Raw genomic sequence first — 20,527 nt, 5'->3', positions numbered from 1 at the left:
AATGGAGAGGCGAGGATTAAGACACCTCACGCTAACCGTCACAAGGGAGGCCAGGCGGACACGGTACCTTGTATGTGGAGAGACAGCTCCGGCGGGGGCAGTTGTTCCTGGTGGTGGATGCAAGTCGGGGCTTTGCCAAGAGAAGAGATGCTCTCGTCGTCGAAGGAAAGTTGAAGATCGTTGCACCACCAGGGAAGAGACCAGCCGCGGAGTGCTCCTTCACAAGGCACCACCTTTTGGTCGCGGTACGGGTTAGTGGCTATCCGGTTGCCGGGGTGCTCAGCACGGGCAATTCGACCACTACGCCCTGGAAGCGAAGAAAAAGCAAAGGGGACTGGTTGTTCCCACCAGTGAGGGGAAGAAGACTCTCCAGCTGGGAGATCTCCTCTGTCGTTGGGAAGTGGAGAGTCGGTTCAGCAGGGCTCCACCGGAGGTGTCATCGTTGCAGGTCGGCTCAGCTTTACCCTCGTCGGATTCTTAGGTCCTGTGGCGACTTCTGAAGATCCAGTCCCAAAAGCCCTGCTTTTATGCAGAAAACCCCCATTCATTCAGCCTAGCTGTCAATTAAAACACGCTAAGTGGTGAGCGGGGTGGCTCACCACTTGGGCCAATCACACCAGAGTGCGACTTGAGTTGGCAAGGCAACTCAGTCCAGGGTGCCTAAACCCCCTCCCATACCCCCTCTGGTACCCAGACAGAATGCACCACTTTGGAGGGCCTCTGTGCAGAAGCCCGCCAAAAGTGGAACAAAGGGCTCAACCTTTGGTTTAGGAGTCACAGAGACGAACACAGATGCCATTTTAAAAAACGAGTTCTGGCAGAAAATACCAACCGATAGATTTATTTAAGATAAATAAACCGGTGGTATGTTAGAGATTAACGAGAAAAAGTATTAACCTCCAACAATGGGAAGAATCCCATAGGGTTATATTCGGGGTTGAATATAACGAGTAGTTTCCACTGCCACCAGCCAAAACTCGTCGAGGGGGTACGGGACAGTGCCCCCTCGAATAACAGACCCAGGGGTAATCAAATTACCCCTACTAGTACGTCCACAGTAGGATGGTTTTTACTAGTTCTGTTAGTAAATTTAGGTCTAGTAAAGCCAATGGTGACTTTACATGCCCTGGGAGACAGTAGTCGGTCCCAGGGTATGGAGTCTATGGTGGGGATCCTCTAGGATGCCCCAGTGTTACGGCACGGAGGGTGCGGTGTAACACACATAGAAAAACATATGAGACCCTATGGAGTAAAAGACCCCATAGCCCTTAGAACACATTGACGTTCAAAGGAATTAACCACATTCATGTCCAAGAGTGGTAGAAAAAGAGTCTCACTCTTGGCAGGATGGAAAAAAACAAACTCCAGAAATCCAGCAAAGCTGCTGGGGGACTCACTAGGTTAGGAAATTCAGCCTAAACAGAGAATTCTCCCTAACACTTGTCGAGCATTGCGATCTTGCTCTTCACCTCTTTGTTTCCTTTCTGAAATTCCTTAGTGAGAGCCGATAGGTGATCTTGTAGGTCTGATTTTGTGACAGGTTGAGTTGCCATGGCGGGTGAGTTCTCAGGCGGGTTACTCGCTGTCCCACTATCGTTGCGCTCGCTTCTTTTGGCTTTCTCTCCATAGGTGTTGTTAATAATGCTGCGATGTCTGTTTGCTTGGTTGATTTGAGGGCCTTGGCCATAATGTCGCGGTCTGTTCTTTTCCGTTTCGGAATGGAGAGATAGTACAGTTGGTACCCTACTTACTGCTTGCTTGATGTGGGACTTGGCCCTGGATAGGGAAGAGAGATCTCGTAGCCCCCACTGGTTGTTAGGCTACTGCTGTTCAGTGGGACCTACGTTCTATTAGCTTTGATAGTCCAAAGTTTGTTGAGGGCAGAGTTGTGGGGTATGGACAGTCCTATGGGGAGGAACCCAGCAGTTTCCCTCGCCACTCCGGGGCCCACTAGACCACAGGCTTTTGATTGCGGTGTTCACTTTGGACTCTTTGTCGGGCTGTTGTTAGTATTCCTGTAATAGTGCGGCTAGGGCCTGCAGCACTAGCAGTGCGAGATCCCCCAAGTGACGAGCTGCCTCTGCCAGGCCAGGTCCCCCCCCGACCCCTTTGTTCGAGGATGTAGAGGCTGGATCACCCGATAGGTAGACTGGGGAGAGGGGCGAGGATTGTACTCCCTTGAGGCGACCAGGGGCCCTCTCGGCCCCTGTAGATTTGGTTCTGGGCTCCAAAGGCTAAAAGATGGGCTTGGTAGTACACCACAGCCCCACAGTCATAGATAATTTTGTGGCCCCCTTGGATTGCCCCGGGTCCCCTGCCGGGCCGGCCGTTGGGAATGTCGCTTGCAGGAAAAGTTGCAGGTAGTCGCCCTGGACATCAGGTGCCTGCGCTGGTGTGGTGCCTTTGAGAGTTCAGGGTTGTCGCTGAGCTGGACCTGGGGGCCCCGGAAAGCTGGACCTGCAGAAGGCTGTTTAATCCTGGGCGCTTGAAGAGTCCGGCAGGTGCCGCCTTACCTTACGTTAGACCCTGGCTGGACCGTTGAGTTGGCCCGGATTAGGGGGGAATCCCGTACACTCTGGATGTGTGGCCGGGAGCTCGACCCGGAGCAGAGGGAGCAGCTCTCAGGCACGGCGCTCCGGCCGGGCTGCGATCTTGCGCTGTTCTCCTCCCGTTCTGGTGCACGGTGAGGATTCGAGGATTCAGTCGCTCGGCCGTCAGGATGATTGCCTGCTCGCCCCCAGGGGTATTTTATCTCAGGAGGGTTGCCACCTGTTTATGAGCTGGGCGGCTGTAGAGGGAGAGCCGTGCCAGATGGGACACTCTTGGTAGCAACAATGATTTAATCCAGCATGTGGGTCTAAAGCCCATCTTTGTGCTCTATGGGTCCTGGCCTAGGGTAGCCACTCACCTTCTCCCGAGGGGCACCGGACAGTATGAGCACCGAGCCCCAAAGACTCACTGTTCTGACATTTGGGCAAGACGCAGAGCCTGATGCGGAGGGGGCCTCGGTTGCTGCTTCCGTAGAGGTGGAGGGTCGCTCCTCCCGCTGTGGACCTGGTGCCCGCTCTGTTGGGGGTTAGTGACTGCTGGTGCTCACAGCTTCCCGATTAACGGATGAAGCCTCCCACCACCTGGTCGTGTATTTAGCCTTCGCTGCAGGCGCAGGAGGGAGAACTCAACTCCTGCACCTTCTCATGGGCGGAGGAACGTTGAGGCTCCTTGCGTAGAGGAACAGCAGCACCATCCGTTAAAGCAAGGAGTGGCGATGCAAGGGACTTCGCCTCGCTTCCCACGAGGGCCGACACCGCCGTTACCACCTTACAGGACGGTGCATTCAGTGGCTTGGAGGGTTGTCATTGTGCTCAGAGCCTCCGATGATCCCGTTGCTGCCGTCTGGATGTTAAGGCGGGAAGGGCGGGGAGTGCGCCGGTGGACAGAGAACACTGCCCGCTGGGGCCTCCTCGTGCAGGCTAGCAGTGATGATGGTCCACTTCAAGAAGGGGGGGCACAACGGTCCGGAAACTGCATTGCGCTTGGCTATGGTTTCATTTGGGCCACCCTCTCCGACAGCGAATTCAGGACGGCGTGGAGTCCACCATTTAGTTTGACCACTCGTCCACTGAGTTCCCCGCAGCTTCAGTTTAGACAAAATCACTGTTCCCGGGGTCGTAGGAAGACCGGGACTCGATCAAAGCATGCCGCTTCGCATCACGTCTCGTGTGAGTGTTGAAATTCGCTGGGGCATTGTAGTTGGCAGCGTGGCGCCAGCCGGCAGCTCTTACAGAGCCGCACCGACTGCCATGGCTCCAAGCCACGCCCCCACCAACAATGTCTGTTTTTCAACTGTGAGGTATGTTTCCTGTAGCATCGCTATGTCCACCTTGCATCTTTTAAGATACAAATGAAGTCTATTCCTTTTTACATAAGCGTTTAACCCCCTCACATTCCAGGTGATCACATTAATTGCGCCCACCTTTTTCTTCTGCCACTGTTTATGTCCCCTGCTCCTCTGGGAGTCCCCCCCCCCCCCCCACTGTATTGTTTCCGCCTTTCCAGCAGCATCTTACTAAAGGATAAGACCATCTCTGTTTGAACTATGCATGCAGACACCCCTACCCTCCCTTGACAATCCCAAACTTCCCCAAACAACAACGGCCCAGCATTGCTGCCCTTACTCAGGCCTGTCCACTTCTCGCATCTTCCCTGATCAGGCCTGCCCGGGTCTAGTGCACAGTGGACGGGCAAACAAACAATTGCCCCTACTAAATAAACTGTGAGGGTTGTGGCAGTCACCGCCATAGGCGTGGTTCCATCCTTCATAGTCTCTGATTGTAAATGTTAATAACCCCGCCAAACTATTAAGCACATAACCAAACTGCTTTATACTGGTCCACCATGAGGTGACTGTTATATCTGTAGGCCTTACAGTCCTCATATACTTGCGTTATCAGTGTCATTTGCGCAGCCCTGCATTCGATGTGTACCGCTCCCAACTAATTAGTTATTCCCCACGGGTACGGCTGCCTTTGCATTTACTATGTTCATCAGCACCATGTCATATCTTCTCTCTGTCCATCCATGCGTGCGCATCGTCTGGGAGATCAAAGAACCAAGTCTTATTTTTGTGTATAATTTTAAATCGCGCTGCGTATATCAGCATGTATTTCAATCTTGCTGTGCGGAGCCTGCTCTTGGCCACGGTGAACTCTGCTCTGCTCTTCAGCACCTGAAAGGTGTAGTCCGGGTAGACAGCCAGGTCTGCTGAAGCTCTCCTCAGTTGTCCCTCTTGTCTAGAGTAGGCAAGTATCCTCTCTCTGTCCTTGTAATTCAGGACCTTGGCAATAATAGGTTGCGGGTCGCTCCTTGGGGGCTGGGGGATACCTAGTCAACACGCTGTGTGCTCTCTCTATCGTAAAGCCCTGTGTGAGGTTCCCAGGCCCAATTATCTGTATTAAAATATTTTTTATGCACGTTGTCGGGTCTGTTTCTTCTAAGCCTTCAGGCAGTCCGATGAGGCGGATATTATTATGGTTGTACAAATCCATGGCGCCCTTTTCACCCTCTTGCACAACTTCCATGTTTCCCCCGGGTACTTGATATTTAGTTTCTACAAATCCATCCAGCGTTGACTGGCCAGCTTTGTTTTTGGGTAATTTGGGAGGCATTCAGGCCACTAGTACTATCCTTCACTTGTCTACAGGTGCCATGTGCCCCAACTCTGTTATTGGGCGGGCTTGAATTATATATTTCCAGGGTGGTTTGCCTATATATGTTGATGCTGTTCCACTGATCTGTGAGCGCTCAGTCTCTTGGGTGAAGTCTGTACGTACACCGTTTTTGCCCAGGACGGGGGTGGGCAGCGTGGCTCTTCTGCCTGCTAATTGCTTTTTCCACCCTGCGTATTTCCACACAGGATGTGGCCTTCTGGTACTTGCCCATCATGCACCCATGCACCTGCAAGGCACCAGGTGTTGTGCGCCACTTTCCCTCCCCAGTTGTTAACAAATGTTTTGTTATGCTTCAATCCCCAACCCTATGGACCTTTTTTTCTGTGCCAATCATCTGTTTGAGCTGTGGCCTCCCCCCACCATCTTGTCTGCCCCCATCAGGGGTGTTATGGTTTTTCTCCAGCATGGGGTCTGGCATGGATTCACATGCTCATGAATATTCCCCGTCGTCAGGCTGGGAATCCTCGGTAAAGAAAAAACCAGTATCAGTTTCGTTTCTGATCTGTCTTTCGTAGTAATAACCAATCACTGGTCTCTGCGTCATACTGACCACAGCCAATGACTGCCCTCTACCTAAGCACCGCCTCTGGCAGCCATCTTCAGATTTTTACCGCACGTTCATGTGTTGGGATCCTCGTGCTATTGCTCTCGAGCGTTAGTGCTATTTTTTTCACGTTTTTTTTTCTCAAAAACTCGTTTTTTCGGTCAAAAGAGCCTCAAGCTCCACCGACTCTCTATCCGATCAACGGGGACCCGTGTCGGATTCGTCTGCGCCCCTCAAGGGTGAAGATTCGTCGAGCTACGCTTTTGGAGGACTCCAGAAGTTTCTCAGGCCCGGTCATGGCCCAGGAGAAGGGAAGCTCGACGCCCGGAAAGCTGTTCAGGGTCTGCCCTGGATGCCAGCTGCAGAACGTCTTCAAGGAGGACGAACACTCCTTTTGTCTCTACTGCCTACATGAGGACAAGACGCACGTGGAGAAGGACTGTGCGTTTTGCGGCAACATGTCGGAGCGGACCATGAAGGACCGCCATCAACGTCTCGCCAACTGGCTAGAAGGGAAGAGCCCGTCCGGCGAGAAGAAGAAGAAGAAATCTGAGCGGTCTTCTAAGACCTTTGAGGACGCCCCGGCGATGGGGGTCCAACATAAAGCCAAGCACCGCGAGTCCGCTGGCACCGGGAGCGCCGAACGGTCGGGCTCTACGGGCGCCAGGCAGGGCGCACCTTCCCCGGCACCATCAACCACGAGCCAACGCTCTGGGTCGGGTAAGAGGAAGGCCGAGCACCCGGCGAAGCTCCTGGAGAGGCCCCGGTCGAGCTCGAAGGCCCCATCAAAGGGGGAGCGAGGCGGTGTCCCCCCCCCTCAAGGATAAGGCGGTGAGCGCACCTAAGGTGGTGAAGGCCTTAATCCATCCGGCCAAGCCCTCTATCGAAACTGTCGCGGCGGCCCTGGCTCAGCCTGTGCAGGCTACACCAGTGGTGGCGACCTCGGGGCTCAGAGTCTCCCTGCCACCTCGGAGGGAGTCATCTTTTGTGCCCATCGATAGGACCCCCGTGAAATCCCCCGTGGGGAAGAAAAAGGGGGGGCAGGGCGCCGTCGTAGATTCGGCCTCAACCTCGGAGGAGGAGCTGGTCGAAGTCTTAAGCCACGGCCTCGGTGTGGAAGAAGACCGACCCGTCGGGATGGATCCCGACGCAGGTGACGACGACATCGTCGAGGGTACCGACGGGGCCCCTGATCGCCCGTCGGATTCCCCTCTGCCAGCGCCGCGAGACAACTCGGCGGCCATTTTGTTGGCTATGCAGTCCTTATGCTCAGAGATAAGGACGAGACTACCGTTGCCGACGGAACCTCTCCCGTCGGGGGACCCAGAACCGGGACCTTCTGGTGTTCCCCCTACCAAGAAAAGAAGGATCCACCCTCTGCCTCCTTTTCAGCCGTCGCGCCCCTTCCAGCCCTCCTCCCCGTCCACCCGAGGGGATGATACGGGGACTGACACGGCAGCGACGGGTACGGACGACGAGGTATACGACGAGGATGTACCGTCGTCGCCTCCCACCAGGGCTTCTCCGCCCGACGAGATTGGATCGTTCCACTCCATGATCTCCAGGGCATCCGAGCTTTTTCAACTATGCCCTGAGGAGAAGAAGGAAGGTTTCCTTTATCAGCGGCGCGAGGCCAAGAGGAAGACGGTCCTCTCAGTGCCTCTATTGGACGACATTTGGGATGAGGGCCTAACCCTCCTCAAGAACCCTTCCACGACGCCAGCTAGAAGAGACCGGTACGAGAAGAAGTACCGGGTCCCGGACACGGCCCCCCTGTGCCTCCGGGCGCAGCCTACCCCGGACTCCGTCGTCTCAGCGGCGGCCAGGAAGAAAGCGGGGGGGGGGTGCGGCCTCCACATCGACTTCCCCACCGGACGGTGAGGGAAAGAAATTGGACGCTATGGGACGCAGAGTCATCTCGTCGGCAGCGACGACGATTAAAGCGGCCAACGCCTTGGCTATCGTGGCCCGCTACGACAGGGAGCTCTGGTACAAACTGGCTCCCCTGCTGGACTTCCTGCCGGACGACAAGAGGACAGAGGCCCTGGAGATCCTGCAGGAAGGTGAGGTGGCTTCGGACCACGCCATTACCGTTGCGACGGATATCGCCGACACTGGGTTCCGCCAGTTGGGCAACGGCGTTTGCCTTAGGCGGCGTGGATGACTCAAGGCTACGGACTTCCGTCAAGACGTTCAGACCAGAGTCCTGGACATGCCCTTCGATGGGAACAACCTGTTTGGCAAAACAGTGGACGATTCCCTTCAGGCCATTAAAGCGGACACTGAGACGGCCCGGGCCCTGGGAGTTCTGCAACAACGACGGACGCCCTTTCGGAGCAGCGGAGGCAAGGGCGCCTCCAAAGGTTCCGGCGGCGGTTTCTCCACCTACCGTCAAGCGGCCCGCTCGTCGTCTCAGGAGGCCTACAGAGGACGAGGCAAGTCTGGCGGACCCCGCCGTCGTCGCCAAGGAGGTCAAGGCGGCAAAGCCTCGGCCAAGCAGGATTGAACCGGCCGTGGGGTCGGGCCCCCACCGAAGCGCCCCGGTGGGAGGCCGGCTGGCGAGCTTCGTCAGCGTGTGGGAGTCCATCTCCACCGACCGTTGGGTGCTGGACGCCTTGGCCCGGGGCCACGCGCTCGAGTTTCAAAGAAGGTGTCCGCGCGTCCCCCCCGTGGCCAGGAAAGAACTTCACGTCCCTCAACTTCTCCTGGAGGTAAAGGCGATGCTCAGGAAGGAGACTTCCTGTCGTCGTTGGATTTGGAGGATGCCTACTTCCATATTCCCATCCTAAAGGGGCACCGAAAATTCCTCAGGTTTGTGGTCCAAGGGCGTCATTACCAGTTCAAAGCCCTCCCCTTCGGTCTACGGTCGGCACCCAGGGTGTTCACCAAGTGCCTCGCACCGGTGGCGGCGCAGCTGCGCCGCGAGGGGATCCACATCTACCCCTACCTGGACGACTGGCTCATCCGAGCCAAGACGAGGGAACTCGCCGTGGTTCACACGGCAAGGACCGTCCAACTTCTCACGGACCTGGGATTCTCCGTGAACTACGCCAAATCCCACCTGGTACCCGCGCAAGACGCTCTGTTTCTGGGAGCGAGGCTCAACACAGTGTCCCTTCTGGCCTCCCCGTCGGAGGAGAGGACCAGGACCATCCTGGGCAAGGTGCAGCGGATGTTGGTGGCCGACGCGGCCAAGGTGAGGTCCATCAAGTCCCTCCTCGGAATGATGTCTTCCTGCATCTACCTCATTCCCATGTGCAGGCTCCGGATGCGCCCGTTGCAGGAGTTCCTGGACGCGCGCTGGATCCAAACGACGGGCAGCTTCGAGGAAAGGATCACACTCGACGAGAGTTTCCGACGAGCGATCCGGTGGTGGGGCACCCGCGCGCATCTGACGGCGGGCATGGACTTCCAGACCCCAGCCCACCAGGAGACAGTGACCACGGATGCCTCCCTGGAAGGGTGGGGAGCGCACACCGAAAATCTGCACGCAAGGGGCCTTTGGCTCCCGACGGAGAAATCCTTACATATCAACGTCCTGGAGCTCCGTGCAGTGTTTTGGGCCCTCAGGTCCTTCCTTCCGTCCCTCAAGGGCAAGGTGGTGAGGATCTTCACCGACAACACCACCACCATGTTTTACATCAGAAAACAGGGCGGAACCAGGTCCCCAGCACTGTCCAAGGAGGCGCAGGACCTGTGGCATTGGGCAGTCGCCCAAGGGATGTTTCTGGTGCCGTTTCATCTGGCAGGGATAAAAAACACCATCGCCGACTCACTCAGCAGGGAGCTGCGCTCGTGCCACGAGTGGGAACTACGGCAGGATCTAGTGGATCGCCTCTTCCGACGGTGGGGCACACCCCAGATCGACCTGTTCGCGACGGCGACAAACTCCAAGTGCCGGAGGTTCGCCAGCAGGTTTCCCCAGGCGAGGAGCATGGGCGATGCTTTCTCGTTCCCCTGGGAGGGCCTGTTCCTCTACGCGTTCCCTCCTTTGCCACTGCTAATCCGGCTCGTCAACCAGTTCAAGAGGTCACGGTGCAGGATGATCCTCGTCGCACCTGCGTGGCCGAGGCAGATATGGTTCCCGGACCTTCTGGACTTGTCAGCGTCCCCGCCAATCAAGCTGCCGGTGGACGCGGATCTGCTCTCCAGGGAAGGAGGCGCCATCCTCCACCACGACCCGAAATCGCTGAACTTGCAGGCCTGGCTCCTGCAGCGCTAGAGTTTGGAGGATACGACATACCGGCCGACTGCAGAGAGGTTCTTGCAAAGGCCAGGGCATCCTCGACTCTTAAATGCTACGGACACAAATGGAAGAGGTTCTCTGTCTGGTGCCACGCACAGAAGATTAACCCTCTACGGATTACGGCCCCCCCAAGTTCTGCTGTACCTGCTGATGCTGGCCAAAGCTGGACTGGCACACGCGTCCATCAAGATTCATCTTGCTGCGATCTCCCGATACACCAGAACCACGGGACGGACGTCCTTGTGGTCTCATCGTCTGGTGAAAGAGTTCATGAAGGGACTGTTCAGATCGTTCCCGCCGGTGAAGGCTCCGGCCCCGGCGTGGGAGCTCAACGTGGTGCTGACCAAGCTCATGGGACCTCCGTTCGAGCCTCTGCACTCGGCCCCGTTGAAGTTTCTGTCGTGGAAGACAGCGTTTCTTGTGGCCATCACCTCCGCACGACGGGTGGGAGAGATCCAGGCCCTTTCCTGCAAGGCCCCGTACTTGACTTTTCACGACACGAGGGTAGTGCTCAGGACGCACCCCTCCTTCATGCCCAAGGTACCGTCGGACTTCCATCTCAACGAACCCTTGGTGTTGCCTGTATTCTTCCCGTCGCCTTCGTCGCCGGCTGAGAGGACTTTGCACTCGCTGGATGTGGCTAGAGCGCTGAAGTTCTACGTGGACCGCACGAAGTGTTTTCGGAAGACGTCACAACTCTTTGTGAACTTTGGACCTGTCAGTCAGGGGAAGGCTCTCTCGAAGGCTTCCATTTCCAGATGGCTCTCCGGCTGTATCATGTACTGTCATCGGTTGGCAAACCGACCGCTGCCCGGCCGTCCGAGAGCCCATTCCACCAGAGCGATCGCAGCTACCACGGCGTTCCTTTCTGGTGTGCCCCTGCTGGACATATGCAGGGCTGCTACGTGGAGGTCGACGCACACCTTCACGAAGTTCTACTGCGTCGATCGGGATTCCAGGGAGGAGTCCAGGGTCGGCCAAGCAGTGCTGCACAACCTGTTCGCCTGAGGTGAGCCTGGTGAGGAGGTAAGATGCTTAATGTTGAGTTTTATGCAATGCTTAATGTTGAGCCTTTGCCACCTCCCGTGGTTGTGCATGTGTGTACTGCTATGTATTCTTTATTCATGAGCATGTGAATCCATGCCAGACCCCATGCTGGAGAAGGAACAAGTTACTTACCTGTAACTGTTGTTCTCCAGCATGGGTCTGGCATGGATTCACATGCGAACCCTCCCGCCTACCCCTCTGCGGCTCTTCACTTGGTCATACTGCCACTTCACGTGCTTCCTAATCTGAAGATGGCTGCCAGAGGCGGTGCTTAGGTAGAGGGCAGTCATTGGCTGTGGTCAGTATGACGCAGAGACCAGTGATTGGTTATTACTACGAAAGACAGATCAGAAACGAAACTGATACTGGTTTTTTCTTTACCGAGGATTCCCAGCCTGACGACGGGGAATATTCATGAGCATGTGAATCCATGCCAGACCCATGCTGGAGAACAACAGTTACAGGTAAGTAACTTGTTCCATATCCAAGGCTTGAGGGAATGGAAGGAGCAGTTGTCCTTTGTCTGCAACTAACAGCAGTGCAGGGTCAAATTTCTTCTTGCCCATGTTTTTTGTGCCCAGAGCAGGTTACTTCTCCTTAATCGGACTCCTGCTAATGCGATCTGGGTCAGGAGTTTGATATTGTTCCACCGCGCTGCCCGGATTCGCGTTACTGTATCCCTCACCATCAATGTCTGCTGGCAGGCTGCCTGCTGGTCACATATGCAGCGGTTCGTGCCTCCGTTTTGCTGGAGCTTGCCACTAATTACCCCCCACCGGCCAGGCGATCAAGATGTATTTACGCTCCTCCTTCGCGCGATGCCCCGGCTGGGAAAGCGTCTTCCTTGCGTTCTACGGGTGTGTCCGCATTTCACGCCTACCGGCCAATCCCGCATTCTGTCTGTTTCCTTTTGTCAGTGTGGAGGGGGTCTAGGGCGATCCACGGGGGGCTTGCGCAGCACTTGGCTGCTTCTTTATCACTATCCCCTGTTGGAGAGCCCCACCGTCGTCCTTCCGCTCAATCCGTCCCTCCGATGGGTCTCCCGGGCCTCAGCCGCTCACTTCCTCCACTCCCAGTGTAAGTTCTCCTTGTCGCTTTGTCAGTCCTTGCCTGCAGCACCGTCCACGTTTGGGCTGCACCTACTGCAGCAGACTCTCAAGCTCTCGCTTCGGCTCCTTTCTGCCACTTCAGTTAGGTGCCATCTGGGGTCTCCCAGTTGCAGGCAGCCGTAAAGTTCTGTACCTCATATCACTGCAACCTGCTGCTCTCTTCACTCTGTATTGCAGCCTGGCTTTCCTGGGACCTTCACGCATACGGTCCTATGTTTGTAGGCAATTCGTCTTTCTTAAAGCAGTGGTATACAAAGGATCATCTCGGATCAGGCGGACACTTACAGAGAAGCCGACCTACACCATTGGCTGTTAGCCACGCCCCCAACAACCATTCTTTTATAATCTTCAATTGCGAAGCCTCGTAGAATGTAACAATGTTTGGGAGCGCCAATCCACCTTTACTTCTACGTGTCATCAGTGTTCGTATTGCAACTCGAGGTCTTTTATAAATGTTGACACCATTCTATTTAGGGTTTTATAAAAAGGTCGCTGGGAGAGGATCCCAGGGTCACCATTTTAAGTGGCAATCCTTCCTAGCCACGAGATATTTAGCGCCCCCATTTACCTAGGTCCGCCTAAGTCCTTTGCAGTAATTTCCTATGGTTTGTCTCGTACATCGCATCTAGCATCTTAGTTAATGTCACCCCGAGGTTCGTGATCCCCTCTTAGGCCAATCTAAACGGGAAGCTTTGCCCTGTGCTCACAAGTAGGGCACCTTGTAAGGATAGATTTAAGTATCTCCGATTTATTTATATTTATTTTAAAACCTGCCACTCTTCTGAAGTTCTCTATTTCCTGTACCACCTCACCCAGTGAGCGATCAGGGTCCGTTAAGGTGGGCAACATATTGTCTGCAATGGCTACTGTTTTGTCTTCCCCTCCCCCAAAATGTATACCCTTAATCCTTTCTGTTTCTCGTATTCTGGCTAAAATAGGTTTGAGGTATTTTGCAAATAGCAGCGGGGACAGAGGGCATCCCTGTTTGGTACCTCTTTTGACATTGTATCCTTAGGGATAGTTGACAATTGACGGACACTTGTATATTCGTTGTACGATAATTTGCTTGTACCATTTGTATAAACTTTGTTCCTAATCCCATATGCTCCATCGTGCTGAATAAAAACGACCATTCAACTCTGTGGAATGTCTTCTCGACATCTAGAGCGAGTAGAAGCGCTGGGGTTTTTACTTTGAGAATGTTCTGCCCTAAGTGGCAGACTCTCCTGATATTGTAAAACGTTTGCCCGTTTTTTTAAGGAATCCAGATTTATCAGGGTTTATCAAGTTTGGAAGGACCGATTCCAAACTATTTGCCAATATTTTAGTATATCTCTAAGCATATAGGTTTATAAATGCTATAGGGCCCGCATATTAGAACATTGTTTAAAGTTATAACTTGAAGTTAGTTATATTTTACCATCTAGACATACTCTTGGGCAGTGTGCAGAAATTGTCCACACTGCGCAAGCCGAGTGGCCACGTTTGTGTAAATTCAATTTTGATCCTTAGCTTTGTAGGTTGATTGCAACACCCTCTCGAATTACTACATTAAAATGTATGTTACTTTCTTATGAGATATAAGAGATGGGGATACTTTTTTTTGGTACAATACCAAGGCTTAAATTAGGAATGAACATGGCAGCCTCTACTGAGAGTGTACAACTAATCGGGCACCAGTGCCAAACTAACACAAATATTGTATTAAATTCATATATGATAATACATTGTTAATTTGAGATCAAAGATCTAAACAAATTAACTAAAGTCCAGTGTTTGAATCTGGAGACAAAAAAGTGCCCTCTATTAATTTTTAATGGAAAAAAAGAAAGGAAGCATAGCCTTCCAAAATATATGTAAGCCAAATATCCATGTGACAACAAATCCTTATCTTGATTATTGGGACTGATGTCTGTTGTTGAGGAGAAAAAAGAAAAAGGTCATAGTTTTAACCTCTCCCAGCATTGTTAACCAATCATAGCTTCTGTGGAGCCAATTTGCATTTTCCTGGAATCACCCATTTTCTTTTTTTTTTTTTCATGCCCACATGTGGTATAAAAGAATCAGGTAAAACTCTGATTACTTACTTTCCTCACTTCAGTGGATGATGAATGTGCTACTGCCACAATTCTAGAACAAACTTGTGACATTACGCTTTTCCGGTGAAGAAGGGACATCAGTCCCTAAAACTGGCTTTTTGGCATCAATATTTTCTGGAAGACTTATTTGCTTTTCAATGTTTTCTTTGGAAAAATTCACAAAACTTACTTTTTAAATCTCATTTTGAAAAGTTGAATTTGAAATGTGGACCACATGAATATAAGAATGCTGACAATAATTTGTTTTTAATGAATGTCAACAGTATTAAGCCTAATGGGTCCAAATTAAGTGTGTAGGTACCCACATAGATGGGATGTTTTTTGTTTGGCATTGTTTGACTCCACTGACTAAACAGCCATTCATGTAACAAGAACCAACATAATGAAACCTTGCCCAGAAGCTTTTTATGAAATGAGAGGGAGGGCATTCATCAGCGTGGATGGGACCATGCCCTACATTTCTTCATGTATTCAAATGCATTTGATTTGATTAATTGAGCATTTGTTAGGCGCCTATACAACAAGACAGTGTTTTCAAGCGCCACAAAGCAAAGTGGGGAGGGAAAAGGGGAGTTATTAATAATAATGGCAAAAAGAAAAATGTTAGTTAGGTAGTGTGTCTTGCTACCTTCATCTGTTTCTATACATAGGAGGAGATTTCTATACGTAGGAGGAGACAGAGCATTCTGTGATGGAGCAAAATACTTGCGGAAGTATGCAGGGAGAGTGTCTATAAGGGTCTTTCCTTTTCGCCATTATATAAGAATAGTTTTCTTGGAGACTGTTGGCCCTGCGGGCAAGTAATGTATTCTGGGTTGAAACAAACTACTTGTGCAAAATGTTGCCAAGGTGTACTGGTCAGCACATACTGTGACGGTTCTCTTTGGCATTAGCACAATAAACACAGTATTTTATGGATTCTTCTATTGCACTTTTATAACATATTAATTTCATCAAATGTAGTTTAAGTATTAGCAGACTAACAAAGCCATGCTATCATTTTTCATTTCTACAGGAGAGCAGAGTCCCAACGTGTCGTTAATGCAAAGGATGTCTGATATGTTGTCCAGGTGGTTTGAAGATGCCAGTGAGGTTGCACAAAGTAACAGAGGACGAGCAAGAGGCAGGCACAGAGGTATTTTTCTGAGACATAATGCACATTTTTATAAAGCCACTTATACCATGAAAAGGAAAGGTGACTTTTTTAATGCTAGACATCTCACAATGCAAATGAAGAATGGCATGTAACAAGTGGGAATATTCAAATCTAAAGCCCTGATGTTAATTAACTACAGTATATCTGTACAATGCTTAACTAATCCCAATAAATGCATAGACTGTGTTCTTTCAAAAACACTGTATTTCCAAAACAGGGGAAACTATACATTAAATTAAACGTGCTGCAAAACACTTTTCTGATCTGCGTGACTTGTTCTTTTTTTCTGTGATTACCGTACAATTTTTTTTTGGTCAAAATCTTTGTATAGAAACATTCATAAAACATTGAATTCATCAAAGAACCAAAATCAGTGGCAATATTACTTAATCACATGAATCTCAAATAGACGGTCAGTACCGCGCCAATGTAACTCATCCATTGAGTCAGCTTCTAAAATTCATAAAATGCATCATTTGTCACTGTGATTACAACTTCAATTAATCTTTTAACAATGCATCAACATTTCATTTTAACGTCTTTGTAATTCCTCTAGTAAATATATTTCATAATCAGCCTCTGGGGGTATACGATTGAAGCTTCGTATTCTGTATCGTTCTTAATTGGGGAGAAAAAAAAACCTCTCCTGAATCACCATTAGCTCAAGGCATTGCCCTCAGGGGCACTGCAGCATCCCCCTATTCTGATTTCAAGCGGGTGGGTACCTCCTTCGTTTCCGAAGCTTGTCAGGGCTGGAGGCGGTATTTAACCAATCTAGGCTGGAAGAACACGTGTTCTTTCTCTGCAACATGGTCCAGGAATGGGCCTCAGATATTTTTGAATTTGGCTGTCCGATTTTCCATTGCAGCCGTTAGTTTCTCTATTCCAAGAAGTTCCCAAACCTTAACCCACCAGTACGCAATGTGGGGGCCCTCCCGTTCCTTCCAAAATCGAGCCCGCGTAAGGCAGGCCGCCATAAGTAATTGTGTGATTAGCCGCGCTCTGGGGCCGGACTGTGGATAGGACCCATCATCTGCAGTGTCGCCCAACAGCATCACTAATGGGTCCATGGGAAGGAGGGTTCCGCCAGGTGCCCCAAGTCTCCTTTTGCCCCACAGCCATGCAAACATACATCAGGGTAATCTACATTCATTGCGTGCAGCCTCTGCGGCGAGAAGTACCATCGGTAGCAGATCTTAAGTGCGCATTCCCTGACTGTCGTGCACCTGGAGGACCTATGTGCTCTGTCCCAGATTCTGTGCAATGACTCCGGAGACATCTCTGTCTCCAACTCTCTATATAAGAGTTTCTCATCTTCTGGGACGTTTTCTAGAAGGCGATAACACGTTGCCACTTTGTGTGAACGTTGACCTTCCGAGACCGTTATCTCTAAGCCTGCGGGGGGCCTAGTGGCAGCCTTTTTAACGACCAGGTTGGTCGTCCAATGCCTGAGTTGTATATATCTAAATCTCTCCGTCTCTGGGAGATTGAATTTCTCCTTGCACTGGGTGAAGGTCAATGGGTTATTGTCAACATAGAGCTCTTGCAGTCTCAAAGGCCCCGTTCCTGACCAGTTTTGGTATGGACTGGGTTGGAGCCCTGGAGTGAAGGCTGGATTCTGCGTGATTGGGGAGAGAGGGCCCAGTCCCGGGATGATCCCCCTTAGCGTACAATGCCTGTCCCATCAGCGGGGCATGGATCCTGTGGTTGGGAGAAGGGGCCTCCGGGAGGCCCATGCCTCCCGCGGTAGGAAGGGGAGATGAGAGAGAAGAGCCCCGGAGAACAGTTGTTCAATGTCACACCATTTGGGGGGGGTCAGCTTGAATAGCCCAGCCCAGGATGGGGGCAATTTGAGTTGCTCGATAGTGTCTCAAGATGGAGGGGAGCCCAAGGCCTCCTAGCTGCCTGCTTCTGGTGAGAATCTTACACTGAATTCTAGGTGTTCTTCGCTGCCAGATAAAGCGTCTTATTTCCTTCTGCAAATCTAGTAAATCTCGCTCTGGAATTTGGACTGGAAGTGCTTGCAATGTATAAAGGAGCCGGGGTAGCAAGGTCATTTTAACGGCACTTATGCGCCCCAACCATGATATCTCCTGGAGGGCCCATTTTTGTAGAGACTCCTTAGCTTCTTTTAACAGGAGAGGAATATTGGCTCTCACCAGACCCGAATATGTCAGAGTCAAGTGCACCCCAAGGTATGTGATTTTGGAGTTTCCCCAGCTAAGGGAGAAGGTGTTCTGTAAGGCGTTTAGCACCTGTGGTGTTTAGACAAATTCAGGCCATTTGATTTGGCCATGTTTATTGTGAAGCCCGAGATCTGCGCAAAACGGTCAAGCAGACTCATAAGCAGGGGAACCGCGGTCTGGGCCTCTCTTAAGAAACAAAGCACATTGTCTGCATAGACCGCTACTTTGTGGCTCTGGTCTCCCACCTCGAACTCCTGGATTTCAGGTTGGAGGGGGATGTGTTGGGCTAGGGGTTCCATTGCTAGTGCAAAGACCAATGGCGATAGGGGACACCCCTACCTGGTCCCCCTGGTGAGGGGTATCTGTGGTGTCCAGTGGGCGTTGACTCGTATTCGGGTGGAGGGTATCCGGAAATTGGACAGGACCAGTTTAGAGAATTGTGGGCTGAAACCAAAAACCTTCAGGACCAATTGCAGGTAGTCCCATGATATCCTATCGATGCCCAATGGGCGTCTAAGGATAGCAGTGAGAGGGGACCTGGTATGGAGGGGGCTAGAGCTATTAGATCTATTGTTCTCCGAATATTGTCGTGGGCCGCTCTGCCCTGGATAAAGCCCGTCTGATCCCTGTCTATTAGTGTAGGTAACACCTCCCCCAAACGATGTGCTATAATTTTACTAGCATGGCATCAGTATTGAGCAAGGCTATGGGCCGGTAGGATGCACAATCTGCCGGGTCTTTTCCGGGTTTTAGGAGTAGGGTTTTATTTGATTCAGCCATAGATTGTGTAACAGAACCGGTTTCCCATATGACATTAAATAGCTTTGTGAGGTGCGGCATGAGTTCTTTAGCGAAGGTTTTATAAAACTTGTTTGTGAATCCGTCTGGGTCCGGAGCCTTGCCAATAGGGAGGGCTTTGATGGCAGATTCAACTTCCTCAACCGATATTGGGGCTTCTAAAGATTCTAGTGAGGACTGTGGCAGCTGTGGTAGATCAGCTTTGATTATGAACTCTTTGGCGGACTGGGGATCCCCCTGTGCGGGGTCACATGTTCCCTGAAAAATTCTTCTATAATACGGCATTTGCCCTCTTCAGAGTAGGTGCCTTTGCCTGATTTATCCCGCAGAAAATCTATTCTGTTTTGCTTAGTCTGTTTACCTAATTTGGCTGCTAATAATTTGTTAGCCTTATTTCCCTTTGTGTAAAAAAATAGCTTGGTGCGCATCATACCGTAGGCCACCCTCCCCATGTGGTGTGCTTCGAGCGCTTTCTTTGCCATTCGCAGGTGTCTCAATGAGCGCCGTGAGGGTTTCTTCTTGTGCGCTTCCCCTAGTCTAAGGGCTTCCCCCTCTAATTGCTCCAGAAGTAATCTCCTAGCTCTCCCCCGTTGTGCTGCCTGTTCTATTAAGTGACCCCTAATCACTGCTTTGCTTGCTTCCCAGATCGTACCCCAGCTCACGTCACCAGTGTCATTCTCTCCATAGTATAACTCCATGGTTTCTCTAATGTGGGCACAAATCACTGGATCATCTAACAGGAAATCATTTAGTCTCCAGGGGGCGTGTGTTTTGCAATTTGGAAAAAACGAACGCTTTTCTTGCCTTCTGCTGCCTGCTACTGTTGCCGGCTGTCTTGCGCTGGGAGTTTCCAAGAACTCGCGCTAAGACACACGCTTGCTTCCAGGAGGAGGCGGAGCACCGTGGCTGTCACGTGAACAGTCACGTGACCTTTCCTTGCCACAAAGCACAGCCCAATCCACCCTTGCGGCGATAAGCCCGACGGGGTAAAGGGTGCTGGCTGTTCTGCGGCTGTTTGGCGCTGGAGGAGTGCAGTATAAAGGTAACTGACTGACGGACAAATGACATCTGAGTGTTCTTACCCAGAGCTGAGACTGGAGTCCAGTTGAACTCAGTGCTTCGGATAAACAAGGTGAGCTAACCCCGCACCTTAGGTAAACATCTGATACTATCTTTTTCTGAAAGCCAAGCCAAAAGCGCATAACGCCAGATTCAAATAGTCTATTTTTTGGGTGGGGTGTTCTCGGAAGGCTGCTGGGGGCCTGACCCCTTTGATCCCTAATCCCCTACAGTACGGAGATCGTTCTAAAACTGAGCTGAGCTGAACATACACCTGTACAGACTCGAGCACTCACCCCAATAAGAGAATGACCGAAACACAAGGCCCTATTGGAAAACTTAATGTGGACCTAATAGCACGGAATAAAAGGGCGTCTGCTGGCCGCCTACACGCGGAAAGTTTGCTACACCCACAAACAAGATTACTGTTGCGACGATGGAACTCGCTGGCTACCTCACGCAAACCCGCCTGGCGGCAGCCGAGCAAGCCTGATTGCAAACCCGACTGCAAGTCAGACTGTGACTGCACGGGGGAGATAAACTGTTCATCCTCAGCATCTGATCCCGAAAACAGACAAGATCTAGACCAGACGCAAATAAGAGAAGGACAATTGAAAACTCCTGATGATATGATCACTAATCAGCTGCGCACTACATGTCCGCAGAACGCAGGGGTAAACCGGATAGCGAGCTGCCCAGCGGCTTTGTCTCGCTCTCCTTAACACAGAAGGAGCCCCAGAAAGTGACCCTTCAAGTGCGCTCCTGAGTAATGATACCTGCAACGCCGAGTCAGGCAGTAATGGTTCTCCTCGCAAACTACTTCTAGAAGTCGACGTGGGCCATGCCTTGATCCCCGATGAAAGTGGCATCATACCACAGGTCATCGAGATGGAAGCGACGAAGGAAAGCTCAACCACAAATAGAGCTGACTCCTCCCTAATGTCCTCGAAGAGCTTACAGGCAAACGGAGAAGTGCATCTGCACCTAAAGCAAAAAATGGGGCTCAGGGATGAATGGGTTGGCTCTCCTAAAGACGACGAAGTTTTCCTTCAAGC

At 51.6% G+C, this 20,527-nt stretch overlaps 1 protein-coding gene across 6 annotated transcripts in view; it reads left to right on the top strand.

The window, feature by feature from the left end:
- Positions 1–20,527, top strand: part of DCAF6 (DDB1 and CUL4 associated factor 6) — a 2,172,363-nt gene that overhangs the window by 1,113,772 nt on the left and 1,038,064 nt on the right. For all 6 annotated transcript variants that reach the window (XM_069636466.1, XM_069636467.1, XM_069636464.1 and 3 more), the window contains one exon: positions 15,289–15,408. In XM_069636466.1, the coding sequence (XP_069492567.1) occupies positions 15,289–15,408 (120 nt within the window). The remainder of the gene's footprint in view (positions 1–15,288; positions 15,409–20,527) is intronic.

The sequence above is a fragment of the Ambystoma mexicanum genome, chromosome 7p, assembly GCF_040938575.1.
Source record: "Ambystoma mexicanum isolate Mex_15411 chromosome 7p, UKY_AmexF1_1, whole genome shotgun sequence".
Classification (NCBI taxonomy): domain Eukaryota; kingdom Metazoa; phylum Chordata; class Amphibia; order Caudata; family Ambystomatidae; genus Ambystoma; species Ambystoma mexicanum.
This window is presented reverse-complemented; position numbering and strand designations above follow the sequence as displayed.